Here is a 20,291-nt window from a genome sequence, read left to right as displayed (position 1 = left end):
TTGGTAAGAAAGAACTCCCACGATTCCATGTTCTCCTTATCGACGATGGCAAATGCTATCGAGAGTACGTTCCTGTTGCCGTCTTGAGCAACCGTAATCAGTAAGATCTGTGTGTATTTTCCATATAGCCAGGTTCCATCTACTTGCACAAATGGTTTACAGTGGGGAAATGCGCGCACACATTGATCAAAAGTCCAGAACATCCGATGGAAAATTCTTTTTCTCGATTGTAGTTGGTCATTTGGCCCGTCATAAGATCGTGTCTGCAACTCAATTACAGTCCCCGGCACGTGTTCCCTCATGGTGGCTATCCATCCCTGTAATTCATTGTACGATGCATCGAAATCTCCGTACAATTGCTCCATTGCCATCTGTTTAGCTATCCATGCCTTCCGGTATGATACTCGATACTGAAATCGTGCTTGTATTTCAGCAATTAGTACCGAAACTTTAATGGTCGGCATATCTTTCACCATTGGCATGATGCATGTACAGATAGTTTTGGAGTCAAGTTTTCGATGATCTTCTGTCATACGTGTTGAAGTGCATGTGTGGGGCCCAACAAATTTTCGTATTTCCCACATCTGCGACTTCTGCATAAATGCAGCTCGTACCCGCCAATTGTAGCCTTCTGCCGACCTCCAACACTCTCCAATATATAATGTTGGTTTAGACTCGATGACTTTGTAATCTACTGATATATTCATGCTATACCGCTTAATCGCAAACATGCATTCTTCCTTACTTTCAAATCTCTGGCCCACGCGTAACTCATATGGATCAGAATATACGCCCATTCCGTAAGCATGTGGTATTTCAGGGTACTCCAGAAACTCAGCTGCCCGTGCCGCATCGGGGTCTATCTGAGACATGTGTGCCCGAGGATTATTGTGTATCACAATACGACGAATCTGGTTTCCGACTGAAGAAGCATTAACGTTTCCATCCTCATTCACGCCTTCGTCGTTAATATCATCCGGGACCTCGTCTGCGTCGGGATCACTCTCACTATCCACTTCGTAATCAACAGGATCACTACTATAGTATACATCATCACCAACCACATCAGTCTCGGCTGCAGCATTAAGATCAATATTTATCCCATGTATAGGTGATTGACTATCAACATACGATACCGGAACCACCATACACGGCGCTTCAACTCCATCTTCTTCACCTAATGGAGTGGGATCATCAGTTGCCTCCACATTGGCTAACTTAGCAAATAACTGAATCAGTGCATTTTTGTTACTCGAAGTCCCACAATAAAGAGCGACCATTGTTTCCACGTCTTCATCGTCTACAAGTTCCATTTCGGTAAATTTTATTGGATTTGATGATACTGAAAACTTGTAGAAAACTTTTGATATCTTTCTCCCACAACGTCTATAAATTTTTTCACTAATTTTTTCCTTCATATCATCAAACAAGATATTTCTATCAAATCTCATTGCTACTTGTTTGCGACATTCAAATATACATCCCACAGTTGTTGTTAAAATTTCTCCATCGAAATAAACACATACAAAAAACTGATTCTCCATTTTCAATACTAGATCTGTAAAAAAGAATTTCAAATTTCTTAAAACAGTTTCAAAATGTAAACAAAATACATAAAAATTTTAATGCAAAATTTTTCATTCAGAAGCTAACAAAATTAATAACATGACAAAATAACTTTCAAATAATAAAATTACTAACAAGACTCTACATTCTATTTAAAAAAAACCAAAATACCTAATTTTTTTCTTCTTTTCCTTCCTTCTTTTCTTCTGCTTCCTTCCTTCTTTTCTTCTGCTTCCTTCCTTCTTCTTTCTTCTGTTTCTGTAGTCAAATTTATGTCTGTGTTGGGGGTATTTATAGAGAAAAATCACAACATTGGCACCTTTCAGTATGGCACCACCATTGGCACCTCCCAGATAGGCACCACCATTGGCGCCTCCCAAATAGGCACCACCATTGGCGCCTTCCAGATAGGCGCCAATACTATGTATTATACGGGTTATATACTAACCCGAAAAAGTATAAAATTATATTTTATTCAAAAAAATTATTATTTTATTCATTGGCGCCTATCTAATAGGCTCCAATGAAAAATTAACCTATTTTGGTAAATTTTTTTCTGACATTCTATTTCAGTATTTTTTTCTATACTATTGGTGTAAAAAACCCTAGTTTAACGTGTCATGTCAATTTATCGTTATAGCATTAACGAAAATTAATAGCTCAATGACTAAAATATTACAACACATTAACATAAGTGGCTAAAATAAAATAAACAAAAGTGATTATTCTGATAATTTACCAAAAAATAATATAATAGTAAAACCATGAATTTTGTTAATGAAAAAGTACGTATATAATATTTATATATAACTAAAAAAGTGGATTATGACCAATTTGTTTATTTTTAAGGAAATAATAAAAAGTTTATAGTAACTTTTAGTAACCTTTATAAATTTAATTATTAATAAATCATATTCTTTTGACATATGCTTACCTAAATTAGTAAAGGTAAAACTGTATTTTAGTCCTCCTAAAAATAATAAAATTTAATTTAATCCTTTAATAATTATAAAAATATAAACTTAATTTCTCTCCTAAGCCCCTCCACGTGAAATTATTTAGCATTGTAAAAGAAATCAATATAATAAAAAAAGTGCTCCAAGCATAAAGGAAAAAGAAGGTGGGAGCTACCATTTCCCTTTTATTCTTCTTGCTGTACATTTTTCCTTCACACCATTTATTCTGTTTGCAAACCATAGCTTTTGCTTTCTTCAATGAGAAGATTTAAGAGAAAGTTAATGTATTTGAGATTTTTTTTTCAGTTTAAATTTAAGGTTCAATTCGGTGCTTGAATTTTTTTTTATCATAATTAAGTGCCTAAATTTAATTTCATTGTTTCATTTAATCACGAAACAATTCGCCTCTCAACACGTATGTGTCACAGAATTAAAATTTTAGTCTGATCAATTGCATGGTATTAAGCAATTCATTTGTTTCAAATTCGTCTAAGTCAGCATTACCCTCGAAAATGCGAGAATTCTAAAGGAAAATTCTCTAATAAACCAAAATAAAGCAGAAGTAACTCAAAAACAAAAAAAGAAAATGCAAATAGAAAAGTCACAAGAAAACTAAGCACACCGAGTGTTTCAGTAAATGCCCTCCAAGTATATTTAATAAGTCCGAATGGGATACAATGGGATCAAGTGCTTACAAATAAGGGAAAAGACCTCTATTTAAAATATGATTTTATAGGTGTCTGATCACACATGGCCAAAAAAATTAATAACGAACTTAAAATTCTCATATTTTTCAATAATGCATTAAATTTATTTTTAATTACAACAAAAAATTACTTACATTATTTTTATTAAAGTAATGTTCATTGAGGTAACATTAGCACTAGAAATTGGAACAACATTGTAATAGTTGAAAAAGTAATATTATCATATTTATATTTTACTTATGTATTGTAGGATTTAATTCAAAATTAGCCACATACAGAGAAAAAAGATAGGCCAGATGAGATAAGAAACAATGGTTCGTGGGAAGGTTTTAAGACTACATAACTACCTTTGCTGAACGCAATCATCATCGCAACCGTTGCATAGTCAAGGATCCCAGAAACAGACCGAGTTTGATATACAACTGTTTCACGCTAAAAATTAAATCGTGATAATAGATTATCCAGAACCCCAAAGTGGGTGGTGAGGGCAAAAACAGAGAAAATAAAGGCCATTACATTTGTTACAGCAAATGCTTTAAAGGCTGCCTCATCAATCAAAAGGGGAGTGCCTTGCTCTGACCCTTTTTCACTTTGTACCTGGAACAGTTATAGCCGCTGCGAATGCGACGGTGGCTATAAGTGCTGCCACTACTAAATGAGCATTTCTTCTCTTCTCCAATCTTTCTTTAGAAATATTTCGTACGCCAAATCGAATAACTGGTTCGTCCGCCACTTGATCATTCCCAATTTCTTCCAACAATTCTTTGATTTGCTTCTGCCATGCTAGCCACATTAGTCGATTGTATTGTAGGTTTATTAAATATGTTAATTCAAAATTTAAATATTAACAAAACCATAGCCATGGAAATGGAATATATATTTACACACCTGCTTCTGATGATGTTTCTCAGATTGAAGTACACTAAAAACTTCTTGAGGTGTCATTCCAAAAGCACCTTCTAACTCCATTAGATTTCTAAGTATAATCTGTATACAATCTCAATGCCACCACGCTTGAAAAGAGAACGTCCTAATGGAGAGGAAGAGCCTCTAAAAGCCAGATAATGAAGTAAATTCAAACTTTTGTTGTCCACATTTTCACAGCAATCTAGACAAAAAGAGAGAATCTTTGAAACTGTTTCCAGATAACCTTGCCTGGCTGCCATAAGAACGGGTGCCATCCCCTTCTTTCTATCACCTATATAGGCAACTGATACATCCCTTTTTAACAGTTCTTCTACAACAGACTTGAAACCCAAGTGTGCAGCATAATGAAGAGGGGTGTGTCCATCTTCATCTCTTTCCTTTGTCAAATTCCCCTTCTTCTTTGATATTACCCTTATTGCCTCTAAATCCAAGCAAAAAAAAAAAAAAAAAAGTCCATAGAACTAACTCAACAATATACCTGCATCTCCAGCCATAACTGCTGCATGCAAAGCTGTTCTACCGTGGGGGCCGCCATGAGCTGTTGATGTGAATTTATCTAATAATAGAGTCAACAAGCGCCCAGATCCTCTCCTTCTAGCTGCTATGTAAAGTGGAGTCTCCTGTTTTTTGTTGGCAGAATACGGAAAACCAGGGTCTTCAAACTCCAACAATGCTTTCACCACTTCGACATTGCCACACCGTGCTGCTTCATGTAAAGCCGTGTCGGATTCCTGATCCCTAATCCTCAGCATCTTACTTGATTCATTCCCGGCATCTCTAAATCTCCATCTCTAGCTTTTGCACAAGACTTGATTAGAAGTTTCACAATAGCAGAATGTCCATAACTTGCTGCAACGTGCAAAGGAGTTTGACCTTTAGCATTCGTTTGGAGTAGCAGTGACGGACACTTGGTGAGAATTTTTTCGATAAAATCTGATCTTTTTTCTCCTCTTATCATAGTAATGAAAATACTCAAAGACCGATAGAATGGTACATATTCTACGGGGAAGAATACATATAGTACGGGGAGGAAGTCGAGTATTGAGCTAAATCTGTTAAAAAGCCAGGCAGCAATCTCCTGCCATACCAGCCACATTAGCAGATTGTATTGTAGGTTATTATATATATTAATTCAAAAGCCAAATATTAACATCAATATGTATTCTACCAGACTTAACATGTGTTTATGTAATCTTATGCGCGATCTCATGTGTGATTTCGTGTTTATATAGTCTCATGCGCGATAACATGTGTAACTTCGCAGGAGAACATAGGTACCCATCTTGCGAGATCGATATGCAAGCTCAATAAAAACCGACCTATCCAACTTAAACCCATTCGAGAAATAATAAACTTTAAAAAGGTATTTAATAACTTTTTGCAACCTTTAGAGATATAATTATTAACAATAAAAATATATTTAATCATATCCTTTGACATATATGCTTATCTAAATTCATGCCTTATATACATTTATACAAAGCTTTAAAAGCTATCCCAAGTAATGAATTGCAAGAATTAGAAATTTAAGCAATGGCTTTAGCACCAACTCACTAATATCATTTTCTAATTTTCTTTTTCTTTTATTTTGATACCATGTTTAAGATTATCTCTAATCTCTTTCTAACTATTAAATAAGATGATAAACACGTTTCAACACGCTTAAATCCATGTCTGTCTATATTGACAATAATATCAATATTAACTAAATTAAGACTCAGTCAACTTTTTATTTTTAGAAAGAAACCAAAAGAAATATATATATATATATATTTGCATGATGTTCAAAATTTTATAAATTTATATATTTATATCATAGATTTTATGAATTTAAGTTTTTATAAGTTATTTGGTTTGGGTACAAAATTAAACATTGAAGTCAGACGTAGGTATCAAAATGAATATTGAAACCAAACTCACCTACCAAAATATTAACCCAATAAAAGCTATGCTTCATTTCGTTTCTGAAAATAATTTTATTTTTATTTTTCTATTTTCATTTCCAAAAATATTTCATTTTCTGTTTTTTAAAAATTTAAAAACATGTTTGATAAGTGGAATTATAATTTTGTTTTAAATAATGAAAACTCGAAAAATATATTATTTTTCTATAATAGAATTATAAGAAACAACAAAAAAAAATTATATTTATATGGATTCAAACTAAAGTACTAGATTTAATTTCAAAAAGGCCGTTGAGTCAGGATTAAGAAAACAAGAATGAAAACTTCTATTTTTTTGAAACCAAACGTAACTTCTATTAGTTAGTAATCTAAATGTATAGTTCGTAGTTCATTGAATCATGATGAAAAAGTGATTCATATCACGATATTAAGTTGTCTAATGTAAATTAATAATACGTATTTTTTAATTATTATATTATTGTTGTTGTAATTATGTATTTTTAATTAGGATGTGTGAGCAATATGCATCTTTCTTTCAACAATTTAATTTGTTTTTAAGGGATTAATGTCGTATTTAATTGGGGCATTATTTAAACTGTCACAGCAAATGTGGATAAAACATTTTTAAATCACACTTATTTTATTAGTGTCACATATAATACAATATTTGTGACAAAATTCTTTATTATCACAGAATCATCTCCACCCAAGCTAGTAATACTTCTATGTAATAACAGAAATATAAGGCAGGACAGATGAAACATGAGGCGATGGCAAGTCCATGAGAAGGTTTTAAAACCACATAACTACCTGTGCTGAAAGCAATCGCCGTTGCAGTTATTGCATGACTAAGGAGATTAGAAGCGGACCGAGTTTGATATAAAGTTATATCAGTTATCCAAAAAGGTATTCCTGATAAAAGAAAATTATTAACCCCAAAGTGGATGGCGAGGGCACAAATAGAGAAAATAAAGGCCAATGCATTTGTTACCACAAATGCTTTAAAGGCTATTTCATGAATCAGAACAGGAGTGCCCTCCTCTAACCCCTTTTCACCCTTGAAACCACCTGGAACAGTTATGCCTGCTGCGAATGCCACAGTGGCTATAAGTGCTGCCACTACTAAATTAGTATCTCTTGATTTCTCCAAGCTTTCTGCAGAGACCGTTCGTAAGTGAAAGGGTAAAACCGGGAACTCTGCTACTTTTTCACGTGCAATATCTTTCAACATGTCTTCAATTGGCTTCTGCCATACCAGCCACGTTAGCATATTGTATTGTAGGTTATTCAAAAGCCAAATATTAATAAAACCATAGCCCATAGTCATAGAAATACACACCTTTTCTCGCAGATCAGCCGTAAAAGGTTGCTCATGTCGAATAAAATCACTCACTTTGTCTGGTGTGAATCCAATGTCACCTTCCAAGTTCCTTAGATTTCGGAATGATCCATATTCAGGCTTAGTACCACCAGGAATGAAAAGAAAATGGGGACTGTCTCTGAAAGCCAGGTAATGAAGTAAACTCAAACCTCTTTTGTCCACTTTATCACAACAATCAGGACAATAAAAGAGAATCTTTCTTACTGTTCCAAGATAACCTTGCCTGGCTGCCATAAGAAGGGGTGTCATCCCCAACTTTCTATCACCTATATAGGCAGCTGATACATCCGTTTTTAACAGTTCTTCCACAACAGAAATGCAACCTAAGTGTGCAGCATAATGAAGAGGGGTGTGCCCATCTTCATCTCTTTCCTTTATCAAATTCCTATTCTTCTTTAATATTATCGTTGTTGCCGCTAAATCCAAGCAAAAAAAAAAAAAAAAAACAAAGAAGTAAATAAACCTTTTCTTTATTTATTACAAACAAAAAGAGAAAAAAATATGGAACTAACTCATTAACATACCTGCAATATCTCCAGCCATTGCTGCTGCATGCAAAGCTGTTCTACTGTGGGGGCCCCCATGACCAGTTGAATTCGATATTTCTAATAATATACTCAGCATGCCCGTGTCTCCTCTCTTAGCTGCTAAGTAAAGTGGAGTCTCCTGGTTATTGTTGGCAGAATACTGAAAATCAGGGTCTTCATGCTCCAACAATTCTTTCACCATTTCAACGTCGCCATACTTTACTGCTAAATGTAAAGCCGTGTTAGATTCCTGATCCGTGATCCTCAGCATCTCTCTCACTGCATTTACTTGACCCATTTCCAGCTTCTCTAAATCTCCATCTCTAGCTTTTGCGCATGACTTGATTAGAAGTTTAACAATAGCAGAATGTCCATTCATTGCTGCAACGTGCAAGGGAGTTTGACCTTTAGCATTCGTTTGGAGTAGTAGTGACGGACACTTGGTAAGAATTTGTCCGATAAAATCTGATCTTTTTTCACTTTTTTTCTTAATAATGAAAAACCACAAAAACAAAAGGATGAAAAAATATAATTTGGGGAAGGATCTAGTTCTTGAGAGAATTCCATTAGAAAACCAGGCGGCAAGCTCGTGGGTTGCCAAGTTAACATGGAGCACGTTGTCATGGTTTGGGGTCTTTTGCGATTCAAGGTCAAGCTCCTGGTAATTATTGAATACTTCAATTTTTCCTTCTGCTGCTGCCTTATACAACGAAGCATCCATGTAAGTGATGTTCTGTTCACGCTCCTCAGGTTTAGAGGCGATTATAGGGTGGGGCTTCCATCGGACCCAGGGCAGCCATCGGACCCGGGGCAGCCATCGGACCCGGGTCTGCCATCGGACCCGGCGCCTCGCAAGAGAACTTACCATTTAGGCCGTCTAAATTTTTTAAAATTTTAAATTTGTAAAGATAAAATTATACTTTAAGCCTCTCTAAAGTTATAAAAATTTAATTTAATACTTTAAAAATTATAAAAATATAAACTATAAACAATTAAAATTTTATTTCAGCCCCTAAAATATTGTTCTAGCTTCGCCCATGTAATCACCGGTGGATACGATGTGTTAAGAAATGGCTTAAAATTGGTAGTGGATTGTTGTTGTTGGTAGTGGGTTGTTGGTGGTAGTGGATTAGTGGATGGTTGTTGGTGTCCATTTTCAACCACAAATCTTTACCAAAGTTTTGGACAATTATGTCCTTGAACTCTCTTATAAATAGAGAGGTTCATTAGCCATATTCATCATCCCAAACCAAGAGAGAGCAAAGCTTGTTCTTTGAAAGCTAGGATTTTAGCTTTCGGGTTTTCTATAGGGGTTGAGAGTTGTGAGGTTCTCGGGTTGTGTCTTGAGTGTAAAACACTTGTAATCTTCATCTTGTTATAGTGAAATTTCTTTTCGCCTCTGCCCGTGGACGTAGGCATTAAAGCCGAACCACGTAAATCCTTGTGTTCACTTTATTTTTCGTTCCGGTCAATTTACTTGTAGTCATATCGGAGTTCTCGAATCGATCCTTTCCGCAACAAATTGGTATCAGAGCGTAGTTGAAGGAGTGATAATATTTTCTGAATTGCCCTGTGACTGCAGCTTTGTCTGATCTTTCACATCAGGAAGAAAATATTATCATTCATTCAAAGGTTCCAAATTATGGCTACAAGTGTTTCATCGACTAAGTATGATGTCGAGAAATTTACCGGGAAAAATAGTTTCAGTTTATGGCGCATCAAGATGCGGGCAGTGCTGGTTCAACAAGGATTGCTAAAAGCATTGTCTGGTAAAGATAAATTACCAAGCACGCTTTCGGAAGAGCAAAAGGATGACATGCTAGAAAGAGCACATAGTGCTATTCTGCTATGTCTAGGAGATGAAGTGCTACGAGAAGTAGCGGATGAGAAAACCGCGTCCGGTTTGTGGCTCCGGTTAGAGAGCAAGTACATGACGAAGTCATTGACGAACCGGCTCTACCTCAAGCAAAGACTCTATGCCCTGAAGATGGAGGAAGGTACACCTGTTTCCCAGCACCTGGATAAATTCAATTCCATTATCATGGATTTGAATAATATCGATAACAAAATCGATGATGAGGACCAAGCAATAATTGTTTTGTGTTCTTTGCCTCCCTCGTATGAGAATTTTGTTGATACAATGATGTACGGTCGTGATGACCTGACTCTAGAGGAGGTGAAAAATGCCTTAAGTTCCAGTGAGTTGAGGAAGAAAATCACTGGTAAGGTGGTCGAAAACAATGAAGGCGAAGGCTTGGTTGCTCGAGGAAGATCCAAGGCAAAGGGTGGAAGTTCAAGTAAAAGCCATCCTAGATCGCAGTCCAAGAAGAGAATACAGTGCTACTACTGTAAGAAGTACGGGCACATGAAGGTAGATTGTCCGAAAAGGAAGGAGAAATCAGAATCACAGGAGCAACAAAATGATCGTGCGAATGTAGCTGATGCAGATTCTTCAAGTGATGCCGAGATCGTTCTTGCAGTATCCGACTCTTACGCTGGTGGGAGATGGATTCTTGATACGGGAGCTACATTTCATATAAGTACTTCGAAAGATGCATTCTCAACATACGAGAAGCATTCTGGTTCAGTACTAATGGGAAATGACCACGCATGTCAAGTCATGGGGATTGGCACAGTTCGTATAAAGATGTTTGACGGTATTGTTAGAACTCTAACTGATGTTCGGCACATTCCAGAAATGAAGAAAAATTTGATCTCTTTGAGTACGTTGGACAAGAAAGGCTTTCGGTACTCTGCTGAAGGTGGAGTTCTCAAGGTATTCTCGGGTGCTTTGACTGTGATACGTGGTAATTTGGAGCGGGCCTTTACTTCCTCGATGGTTCCTCGGTTACAGGTGTTGCGGGAGTGTCATCATCAGATGATCTAGATTCTGACACCACGAAGTTATGGCATATGCGGCTCGGGCATATGAGCGAGAGAGGCTTATCGGTGCTAAGCAAACGAGGATTATTGTCTGGGCAGTGTACAGGAAAGTTGAATTTCTGTGAGCACTGCGTCTTCGGTAAGCAGACTCGGGTAAAGTTCAGCACTGGGATTCACAAGACAAAAGGCACAGTGGATTACTTCCATTCTGACCTTTGGGGGCCTTCTCCGACAATTTCTAAAGGTGGTTACAGATATCTGCTTACCTTTATCGATGATTACTCGAGAAAGGTTTGGGTGTATTTTCTGAAGAGCAAGTATGAGGTTCTCATCAACTTCAAGCAATTTAAAGCTTTGATCGAAAATCAAACAGGAAAGAAGATCAAGCGATTCCGGACGGATAATGGCTTGGAGTTTTGCTCAGGTGAATTCAATGAGTTCTGCAAAAATGAAGGAATAGTGAGACACCGCACTGTTCGTCGAACACCACAACAAAATGGAGTTGCAGAACGCATGAATAGAACTCTCTTGGAGCGAGCTCGTTGCATGCGATCAAATGCTGGGCTCGGTGAAGAATTTTGGGCTGAAGCTGTTAATACTGCTTGTTATTTGGTTAACAGATCTCCGTCAACAGCTATTGAGCTGAAGACTCCTGAGGAAGTATGGTCTGGTTCTCCTGCTGATTACTCTGGTTTAAGAGTGTTTGGCTGCCCTGCGTATGCTCATGTAAATGAGGGAAAACTCAAACCGAGGGCGAAGAAATGCATATTTCTTGGATACGGCCAAGGGGTGAAAGGATACAGGTTGTGGTGTCCTGATCCGGTTTCGTCCAAGTTCATCATCAGCAGAGATGTGACTTTTGATGAGTCATCCATGCTTCGATCCACCACAAATTCCCGGGAAAAGGAGGAGTCAGATAGAATGGGAGATCACGGTGTTGAGAAGCAGGTGGAGTGTCAGGTGGACGCTCCAATTCCTACGGAAGGTACTTCAGTCCAGGATGATCAAGTTGAGGTGCAAGATTCCGATGAAGATGAGTCACCTCAAGAAAAACCATATAGCATTGCCACTGGAAGAACGAAGAGACAAATCAAACCAAATCCGCGTTACGCTAATCTGGTGTCTTTCGCGCTCAGTGTGGCGGAGTCCATTGGTATAGAACCTTCCAGTTATAATGAGGCTGTCACGTGTGATGAGTCGGCACAGTGGGCAATTGCTATGAGTGAGGAGATAGAATCTCTTCACAAGAACCATACTTGGGAGTTGGTTAAGCCGCCAAGTAACCAGAAGATAGTTGGTTGCAAATGGGTCTTCAAGAAAAAGGAAGGCATCCTAGGGGTTGAAGCAACTAGATTCAAGGCACGATTGGTTGCTAAAGGCTTCACTCAGAAAGAGGGGATTGACTACAATGAAGTTTTCTCCTCAGTCGTAAAGCATTCTTCCATTCGTGTATTACTTGCCATGGTGGCCAAGTCTGATCTAGAACTTGAGCAGCTTGACGTAAAAACGGCGTTCTTGCATGGTGAGCTCGAGGAAACAATCTACATGCGTCAACCAGAGGGTTTTACAGTTCCTGGTAAAGAAGACCATGTCTGTCTATTAAAGAAGTCTTTATATGGATTGAAACAATCCCCAAGGCAGTGGTACAAGCGGTTTGATAGCTTCATGATTCAGCATGGTTACACAAGATGTGACTATGATGCTTGTGTCTATCATCGGAAGCTCTCAGATGGTTCGCACATTTATTTGTTGCTGTATGTTGATGACATGTTAATTGCTTCCAAAAACATGTCGGAAATCAACAAGTTAAAGTCGCAGTTGAGTGGTGAGTTCGAGATGAAGGATCTGGGTGCTGCCAAGAAAATTTTGGGCATGGATATTCACAGAGATCGCAAGGCGGGCAAGCTTCGTGTGTCGCAGAAGAACTACATTGAAAAGGTTCTTCAACGCTTCGGCATGGATAAAGCGAAAACTGTGAGTACTCCGTTGGCACCACATTTCAAACTCTCTGCAGAGTTGTCACCACAATCTGATGAAGAAAAGCAGCAAATGTCTCACATTCCATACTCGAGTGCAGTTGGAAGCGTGATGTATGCAATGGTTTGCACTCGTCCAGACATTTCACATGCAGTTAGTGTGGTCAGCAGATACATGAGTTGTCCTGGCAAGGAACACTGGCAGGCCGTGAAATGGATTCTCAGGTACTTGAGAGGTTCTGCAGATTTATGCTTGGTATATAATCAGAGTGACTGCACTAGCAGTGTCACGGGCTATGTGGACTCTGATTATGCTGGAGATCTGGACAAAAGAAGATCTCTGACGGGTTATGTTTTCACTTATTCTGGAGGAGCCATTAGTTGGAAAGCTGTGTTACAGTCTACCGTAGCCTTATCTACGACTGAGGCGGAATATATGGCGTTAGCAGAAGCAGTGAAAGAAGCATTGTGGATGAAAGGTCTAGTAAGCAGTTTGGGTTTACAACAGGATTTCACTGTTGTATTTTGCGATAGCCAGAGTGCCATACATCTGACTAAAAATCAGATGTTTCATGAACGGACCAAACACATTGATGTCAGATATCATTTTGTTCGGGAACATGTTACGCAAGGTGACATTGTTATCAGCAAGGTTGCTACCGAGAAGAATCCTGCAGATATGTTAACTAAGGTGATCCCTGCATATAAGTTCAAGCATTGCTTGGACTTGATAGGTATTCGGGATTGATTAGCGCCAGAGAGGCGTTTGGAAGAGGTGATCCAGTTCGAGGAATTCACTATGATGTTCAGCTTGGTAAATTTCAAGCCAAGGTGGAGATTTGTTAAGAAATGGCTTAAAATTGGTAGTGGATTGTTGTTGTTGGTAGTGGGTTGTTGGTGGTAGTGGATTAGTGGATGGTTGTTGGTGTCCATTTTCAACCACAAATCTTTACCAAAGTTTTGGACAATTATGTCCTTGAACTCTCTTATAAATAGAGAGGTTCATTAGCCATATTCATCATCCCAAACCAAGAGAGAGCAAAGCTTGTTCTTTGAAAGCTAGGATTTTAGCTTTCGGGTTTTCTATAGGGGTTGAGAGTTGTGAGGTTCTCGGGTTGTGTCTTGAGTGTAAAACACTTGTAATCTTCATCTTGTTATAGTGAAATTTCTTTTCGCCTCTGCCCGTGGACGTAGGCATTAAAGCCGAACCACGTAAATCCTTGTGTTCACTTTATTTTTCGTTCCGGTCAATTTACTTGTAGTCATATCGGAGTTCTCGAATCGATCCTTTCCGCAACACGATGTTTGCCGATAGTTCCATTTTTGTTGATCTACTGCACACCTTTCTTCCTAAATAACACCAAACAAAATGTAAATAATTAGCTAGGAACATTCCAAGCTCAAGGAAAAAAATATTTCTACAAATTCATAAATTTACCAAATGCCTTGCCTATTTGTTGCCTTTCATTCAAGTCACAACTATATATACTTCCATATTTGAACACTTTAATGTTGCGTAAAGAACCATTTCCTGGAACACATTCGCATACCATAATCCTCAGCAATGCTATTCTTGCTACTTTTACTTTAATCGAAATACCATTCTTCTACCTTAGTCTTGTCTGCTTATGCGTTCAAGTAAAGCATATTGTGATCTTAAACAAAAAAAACAAACGTTTTATTTTGAGCAAACAACAACATTACCATAGGAATACAACTTAAACAAAATTTAAAGAATTCAGTTATATATATTGACTTCAATTTTTTTATTAATGAATATTTGTTTTCAAAATTTGCCCAACTAAAACAAATCCTTCAATCTAATTAACATAATCTATACTAAAAATTCTATTACAGGTTTGCGTGTGGAAATTATATATTTAAAAATTACATAAAATAATTAATGAAATATAAGGTTTGAAACTAATAATATATATGTATGAAATTAAAATTAAATATTAGTTTTAATTGTGGGTAAAAGAAAATTTAAAAGCTAAATACATTAGATTAAGAATACTAAATACATTCCAATTGTTTATAATGATAGTGTAATTCATAAATTTTTATTAGTTTTTTAAATAAAAAAAGTAACCTCGTAATATTATAAACTATTTAAAATATGTAAAGACATTTTTGTAATTTCATTGACTGAATTGGTGTCGAGTTGACTCATGTCATCAAATCAGTCACGCACTTAAAAAATTAGTATAAGACAAAAAATATATATATTTACATTTAATAAAACATATTTTCCAATTTTCACAAAATTGAAAATAAAAACTACTTTTAAAAATGAAAATAGAGAAAAACCTACCCTAAATTTGCTCCAAGTATAAAGGAAAAAGAAGATGGAGCTACAATTTCCCTTTTATTCTTCTTTCCGTGCAATTGTCTTTCACACCATTTATTCTATTTGCAGACCATAGCTTTTGCTTTATTCAATGAGAAGATCTAAGAGTAAAAAGAGTTAATGTACTTAGTGATTTTTCTTTTTCAATTTGGTACATAAGTTTGGCTTCAACGTTTAATTTGGCGTCTAATTTTTTTCAATTCGATATTTGAACTTATTTTTATCATAATTAAGTGCCTAAATTTAGCTTTAATGTTTCATTTAATACCTGAGCTTTTTTTTTGTCTCAATTGAAACACTTATGCCTTTTTTTTTTACCATAGTACATATGTAAAATATTTATTAGGCCGTATGAAGTCATTTGGTTTGAGTATCAAATTGAATATTGAAATCAAACTTAAAAGACCAAATATTTGTTTTTAGTTTTTACGTTTAAAAATTATGTGTCAACATTTTATTTCCTTAAAATTTTCATTTTAAATATAGCTGCATAAGATTTGAAATGACATTTAATAATTAAATTAACACTTTTAATAACAAAATTAAGAACTTGATTGATATAACATCGATAGTTTAAATACTTAATTAAAATAATTTGAAGTTCAAAGACTAATTTAGAACAAAAGTTACAATTTATGATGTTTGGTGTAATTAACTCATCCTGCCCCAAATTAAAAAAAAAAAAACTAAAATTATTCATTGTTGGGATTTATTTACGCTTTCGAGCAATTGATTAGTTCTATCATTTTCAAATTGTCATAGACAAAAACACGAAGAAAATCCAAGTGTTAAATACATAGAATTTATAAATATGGAGTGTTAAATTTGTTGAATTATTTAGAGTTAGGATCAAATTAATAGAATATATAAGTATTGAGGACTAAAAGTGTTGTTATATCAACTTAAAAAAGATCGACGCTCCGTCATTTTCCTTTAATAATTTAATAGAGAGTAACCAAAATAGAACTAATCGAAAACGTTAGTTACCAAATTTGAAATTTATTTTTAATAATTTGATGAATAAAATAGAAATACGCTAATAGTTAGATAACTAATGATGTTATTAATAATTATTTCATTTAAATTTAAATTTTAAAATTTATATTTGATACATTGATGACATATAATTTTTAGAATAATTTTAAGAACCGAAGAAACAAAATGGTCACAACAATTGTCATAATAGAAATAAAAATATTAATAAATCACTGTCATAAACAAAATTCATTGGGACGAAATTCTTTATTATCACAGACATCTCCACCAAAGCTTGTGAATGTTAATAGTAAAACAGTAAAAAAAAAGCAGGGCCGATCAAACATGAAGCGATGGCAAGTCCATGGGAAGGTTTTAAAACCACATAACTACCTGTGCTAAAAGCAATTACCATCGCAATCACTGCACGACCAAGGAGATTAGAAACGGACTGAGTTCGAGATACAATCATATCAGGTCTCCAAAAAATTAGTTTTGATAAAAGAAGATTCACAATCTCAAAGTGGATGGAGAGGGCAGAAACAGAGAGGATAAAGGCCATTGCATTTGTTACAACAAATGCTTCGAAGGCTGCCTCATCAATCAAAAGGGGAGTGCCTCGCTCTGACCCTTTTTCAGTCTGCAAACCACCAGGGATAGTTATTGCCGCTGCGAATGTGATGGTGGCTATAAGTCCTGCCACTACTAAATGAGCATCTCTTGTCTTCTCCAAGCTTTCTGCAGAAACAGTCGGTAAGGAAAAGGGTGAAACCGGGCACTCCGCTACTTCTTCACGTGCAATATCTTTCAACAATTCTTCAATTTGCTTCTGCCATGCCAGCCACATTGTCCAATTGTATTGTTGGTTTATTATATATGTTAATTTAAAACCTAAATATTGATAAAACCATATTCATAGCCATAGAAATACAAATAGTTATACTAACTGTGTACAATTAATTTTGCCTTTTTCTCTTTCTGCCCACTGTTCTCGAAAGATTTCCTCGCTCTAGCGATCCTAGGTCGATATGCATCATAAACTTGATGAGGTGTGATTCCAAGGGCATCTTTCCAGTCCATTAGATTTCTAATTGATGCACATTCCATCTTGCGACTAAGTGTGAAAAAGTAAATTGCTATACGAGGAGGATAGACTCTAAACGCCAAAAAATGAAGTAAATTCCAACCTCTATTGTCCACCTTTACACAACAATCTGGACAAAAAGAGTGAATCTTTTGTGATTTTTGTAAATGGGCTTGCCTGGCTGCCATAAGAAGGGGTGTCATCCCCAACTTTCTATCACATACATAGGCAGCTGATGCATCCCATTTTAACAGTTCTTCCACAACAGAACTGCAACATTTGTGTGCAGCATAATGAAGAGGGGTGTGCCCATCTTCATCTCTTTCCTTTGTCAGGTTCCCTTTCTTCTTTAATATTATCTTTGTTGCCTCTAAATCCAAACAAAAAAAATGTCAATAAATATATTCTAATTTATTTCAAACAAAAAAAAAATTGGAACATACCTGCGTCTTCAGCCATAGCTGCTGCATGCAAAGCTGTTCTACCGTGGGCCCCCCCTGACCAGTTGATTTCGATTTATCTAATAATACACTCAGCACGCCCCTGTTTCCTATCTCAGCTGCTAAGTAAAGTGGAGTCTTCTGGTTTTTGTTGGCAGAATACGGAAAATCAGGGTCTTCAAGCTCCAACAATCCTTCCACCATTTCAACATCGCCATACTGTGCTGCTACATGTAAAGCCGTGTCGGATTCCTGATCCGTAATCCTCAGCATCTCTCTGACTGCATTTACTTGATCCATTCCCAGCTTCTCTAAATCTCCGTCTCTAGCTTTTGCGCAAGACCTGATTAGAAGTTTCACGATGGCAGAATGTCCATTCCTTGCTGCAACGTGCAAGGGAGTTTGACCTTTAGCATTCTTTTGGAGTAGCAGTGACGGACACTTAACAAGAATTTGTTCGATAAAATTTTATCTTTTTTTTACTGTTTCTTTTATAAATGGAAATCCACAAAAACGAACGGAAGAATAAATAGAATAAGGGCAAGTATCTGCTTGACAGAATTCCGACATAAAACTTTGCATAATACTCAGGGGTTGCCAAGTTAACATGGAGCACGTTGTCATGGTTTGGGGTCTTTAGCGACTCAAGTTGAAGCTTTGGGTGACTATTGAATTCTTCAATTCTGCCTTCTGCTGCTGCCTTGTACAACAAAGCATCCATGTAAGTGATGTTCTCTTCAGGCTCCTCAGGTTCACCGGAGGATATACGCTCGATGTTTGTCGATGGTTCCATTTTTGTTGATCTATTGCATAGCTTTCTTCCTAGATAACACCAAACAAAATGTAATTAATTAGCTAGGAACATTCCAAGCTCAGGGAAAAAGAATACTACAAATTCAGAAATTTACCAAATGCCTTACCTATTTGTTGCTTGCCTATAATATCTTTCATTCAAGTCACAACTATATATAATTCCATACTTGAACACTTTAGTGTTGCGTAAAGAACCATCGTTACATTTTTCAATTTCTTCCTTGAACACATTCGCATAGCATAATCCTCAGTAATGCTATTCTTGCTACTTTTACTTTAATCGAAACATAATTCTTCTACCTTATTCTTGTCTTCTTATGTGTTCAAGTAAAGAATATTGCGATCTTGAGCATAAAGAGCATTGAATATTAGCTCAGTCAAAGAGATGCTCGACAGATCTCTTGAGTCTTCAAGGGATGAGATCTTGGCTTCATATCTCTGAGGTAAGGTTGCAATGACTTTTTCCAATATTCTTGCTTCACTAAACTGGTCCCCAAGCAATCTGATGTTGTTCACAATAGACATAATTCTGTCTGAGTATTGCTTCACTGTTTCTTCTTCCTTCATCTTCAAATTTTTAAAGTCCTTTCTCAAATTCAAAAGTTGTTGCTGTTTGGTTCTTTCAGTCCCTTGAAACTTCTCCTTGAGCTTATCCTAGGCCTGTTTTGGAGACTCACAAGCCATGATCCTTGAGAAAATCACATTAGACACACTGTTTTGAATGCATGACATGGCCTTGTGTCTTTTGGTTCTTTCATCTTAGTGCTACCTGATCTGAGCCACAATGAGATTGGCTCTTAGAGGTGCCAGTTCAACATTTAACAACCTCCCACAAGTCGAATGCCTGCAGGTCGGTCTTTATTTTCACTACCCAAATGTGGTAGCCTTCACCATTGATCACTGGTGGTAGAGTTGGAGAGAATCCGAATGAAGACATGATTTTTAGACTTGAAGAATGATAGGTCCACTAAGAAATAAGCTCTTGATACCAATTGTTGGAACTTAGAAAATAGATTGAAGAAATTTGACAAAAACTTGAGCTAAAAGGCTCAAAAAACTTGTTGAGCAATCAAGCAAAAAATCAGACAAAGAACTTGAGAATGAAGAATAATTTTGAATGATATTTTCATTGCATTTGAAATGAGGCATATTTCCAATACATAAACCAAGCATTTAGCTGGTCAAAAGAGACAAACTTCACCTAATCATCAACCTAACTCCACTAGGTATCCTTGAAACTTATAAAACATGACTTGCACACTAGGTTTAACTCCACTAGGTACCTAATCATCAACCTAACTCCACTAGGTAACCTAATTTATCAGTCTATCAGCACCTAATTAAATCAAGTACATTAACAACTTGGTTTAAATCTAACTATGTTACAAAACATCAATTTGAAAGTAACAAAATGAAACAGCAGCTTGAACTTCAGCTGCAACTGCATGGCTTGGGCAGCTCCTCTGCTCCTTGGCTGCATGCAGGCCAACTTCAACAGACTTTTAGCATTCATTTGGAGTAGCAGTGACGGACACTTAACAAGAATTTGTTCGATAAAATTTGATTTGTTTTACTGTTTCTTTTATTAATGGAAATCCACAAAAATGAATGGAAGAATAAATAGAATAAGGGCAAGTATCTGCTTGACAGAATTTCAACATAAAACTCAGCATAATACTTGGGGGTTGTCAAGTTAACATGGAGCATTGTCATGGTTTTTGGTCTTCAGTGACTCAAGTTGAAGCTCTAGGTGATTATTGAATTCTTCAATTTTGCCTTCTGCTGCTACGTTGTACAACGAA

At 36.3% G+C, this 20,291-nt stretch overlaps 3 protein-coding genes across 3 annotated transcripts; all 3 read right to left on the bottom strand.

Annotated features, from left to right (window-relative positions):
* Positions 1–6,712: 6,712 nt before the first annotated feature.
* LOC107910816 (protein ACCELERATED CELL DEATH 6) lies at positions 6,713–8,851 on the bottom strand. Its single transcript, XM_016838751.2, has 3 exons — positions 7,966–8,851; positions 7,400–7,857; positions 6,713–7,306 (listed from the first exon to the last, which is right to left on the bottom strand). Exons 1-3 carry the CDS (start codon positions 8,834–8,836, stop codon positions 6,749–6,751), a joined length of 1,887 nt encoding a protein of 628 aa, XP_016694240.2. The 5' UTR covers positions 8,837–8,851; the 3' UTR covers positions 6,713–6,748.
* A 7,605-nt stretch (positions 8,852–16,456) lies between these two features.
* Positions 16,457–16,999, bottom strand: LOC107911538 (ankyrin repeat-containing protein NPR4-like). Its single transcript, XM_016839371.2, has one exon. It carries the CDS (start codon positions 16,997–16,999, stop codon positions 16,457–16,459), a length of 543 nt encoding a protein of 180 aa, XP_016694860.1.
* Positions 17,000–17,391: 392 nt separating this feature from the next.
* Positions 17,392–17,976, bottom strand: LOC107911539 (ankyrin repeat and SAM domain-containing protein 1A). The gene is made up of 2 exons (XM_016839372.2): positions 17,680–17,976; positions 17,392–17,606 (listed from the first exon to the last, which is right to left on the bottom strand). Exons 1-2 carry the CDS (start codon positions 17,974–17,976, stop codon positions 17,592–17,594), a joined length of 312 nt encoding a protein of 103 aa, XP_016694861.2. The 3' UTR covers positions 17,392–17,591.
* Positions 17,977–20,291: the final 2,315 nt, after the last annotated feature.

Source organism: Gossypium hirsutum, chromosome D04, assembly GCF_007990345.1.
Source record: "Gossypium hirsutum isolate 1008001.06 chromosome D04, Gossypium_hirsutum_v2.1, whole genome shotgun sequence".
Lineage (NCBI taxonomy): Eukaryota > Viridiplantae > Streptophyta > Magnoliopsida > Malvales > Malvaceae > Gossypium > Gossypium hirsutum.
This window is presented reverse-complemented; position numbering and strand designations above follow the sequence as displayed.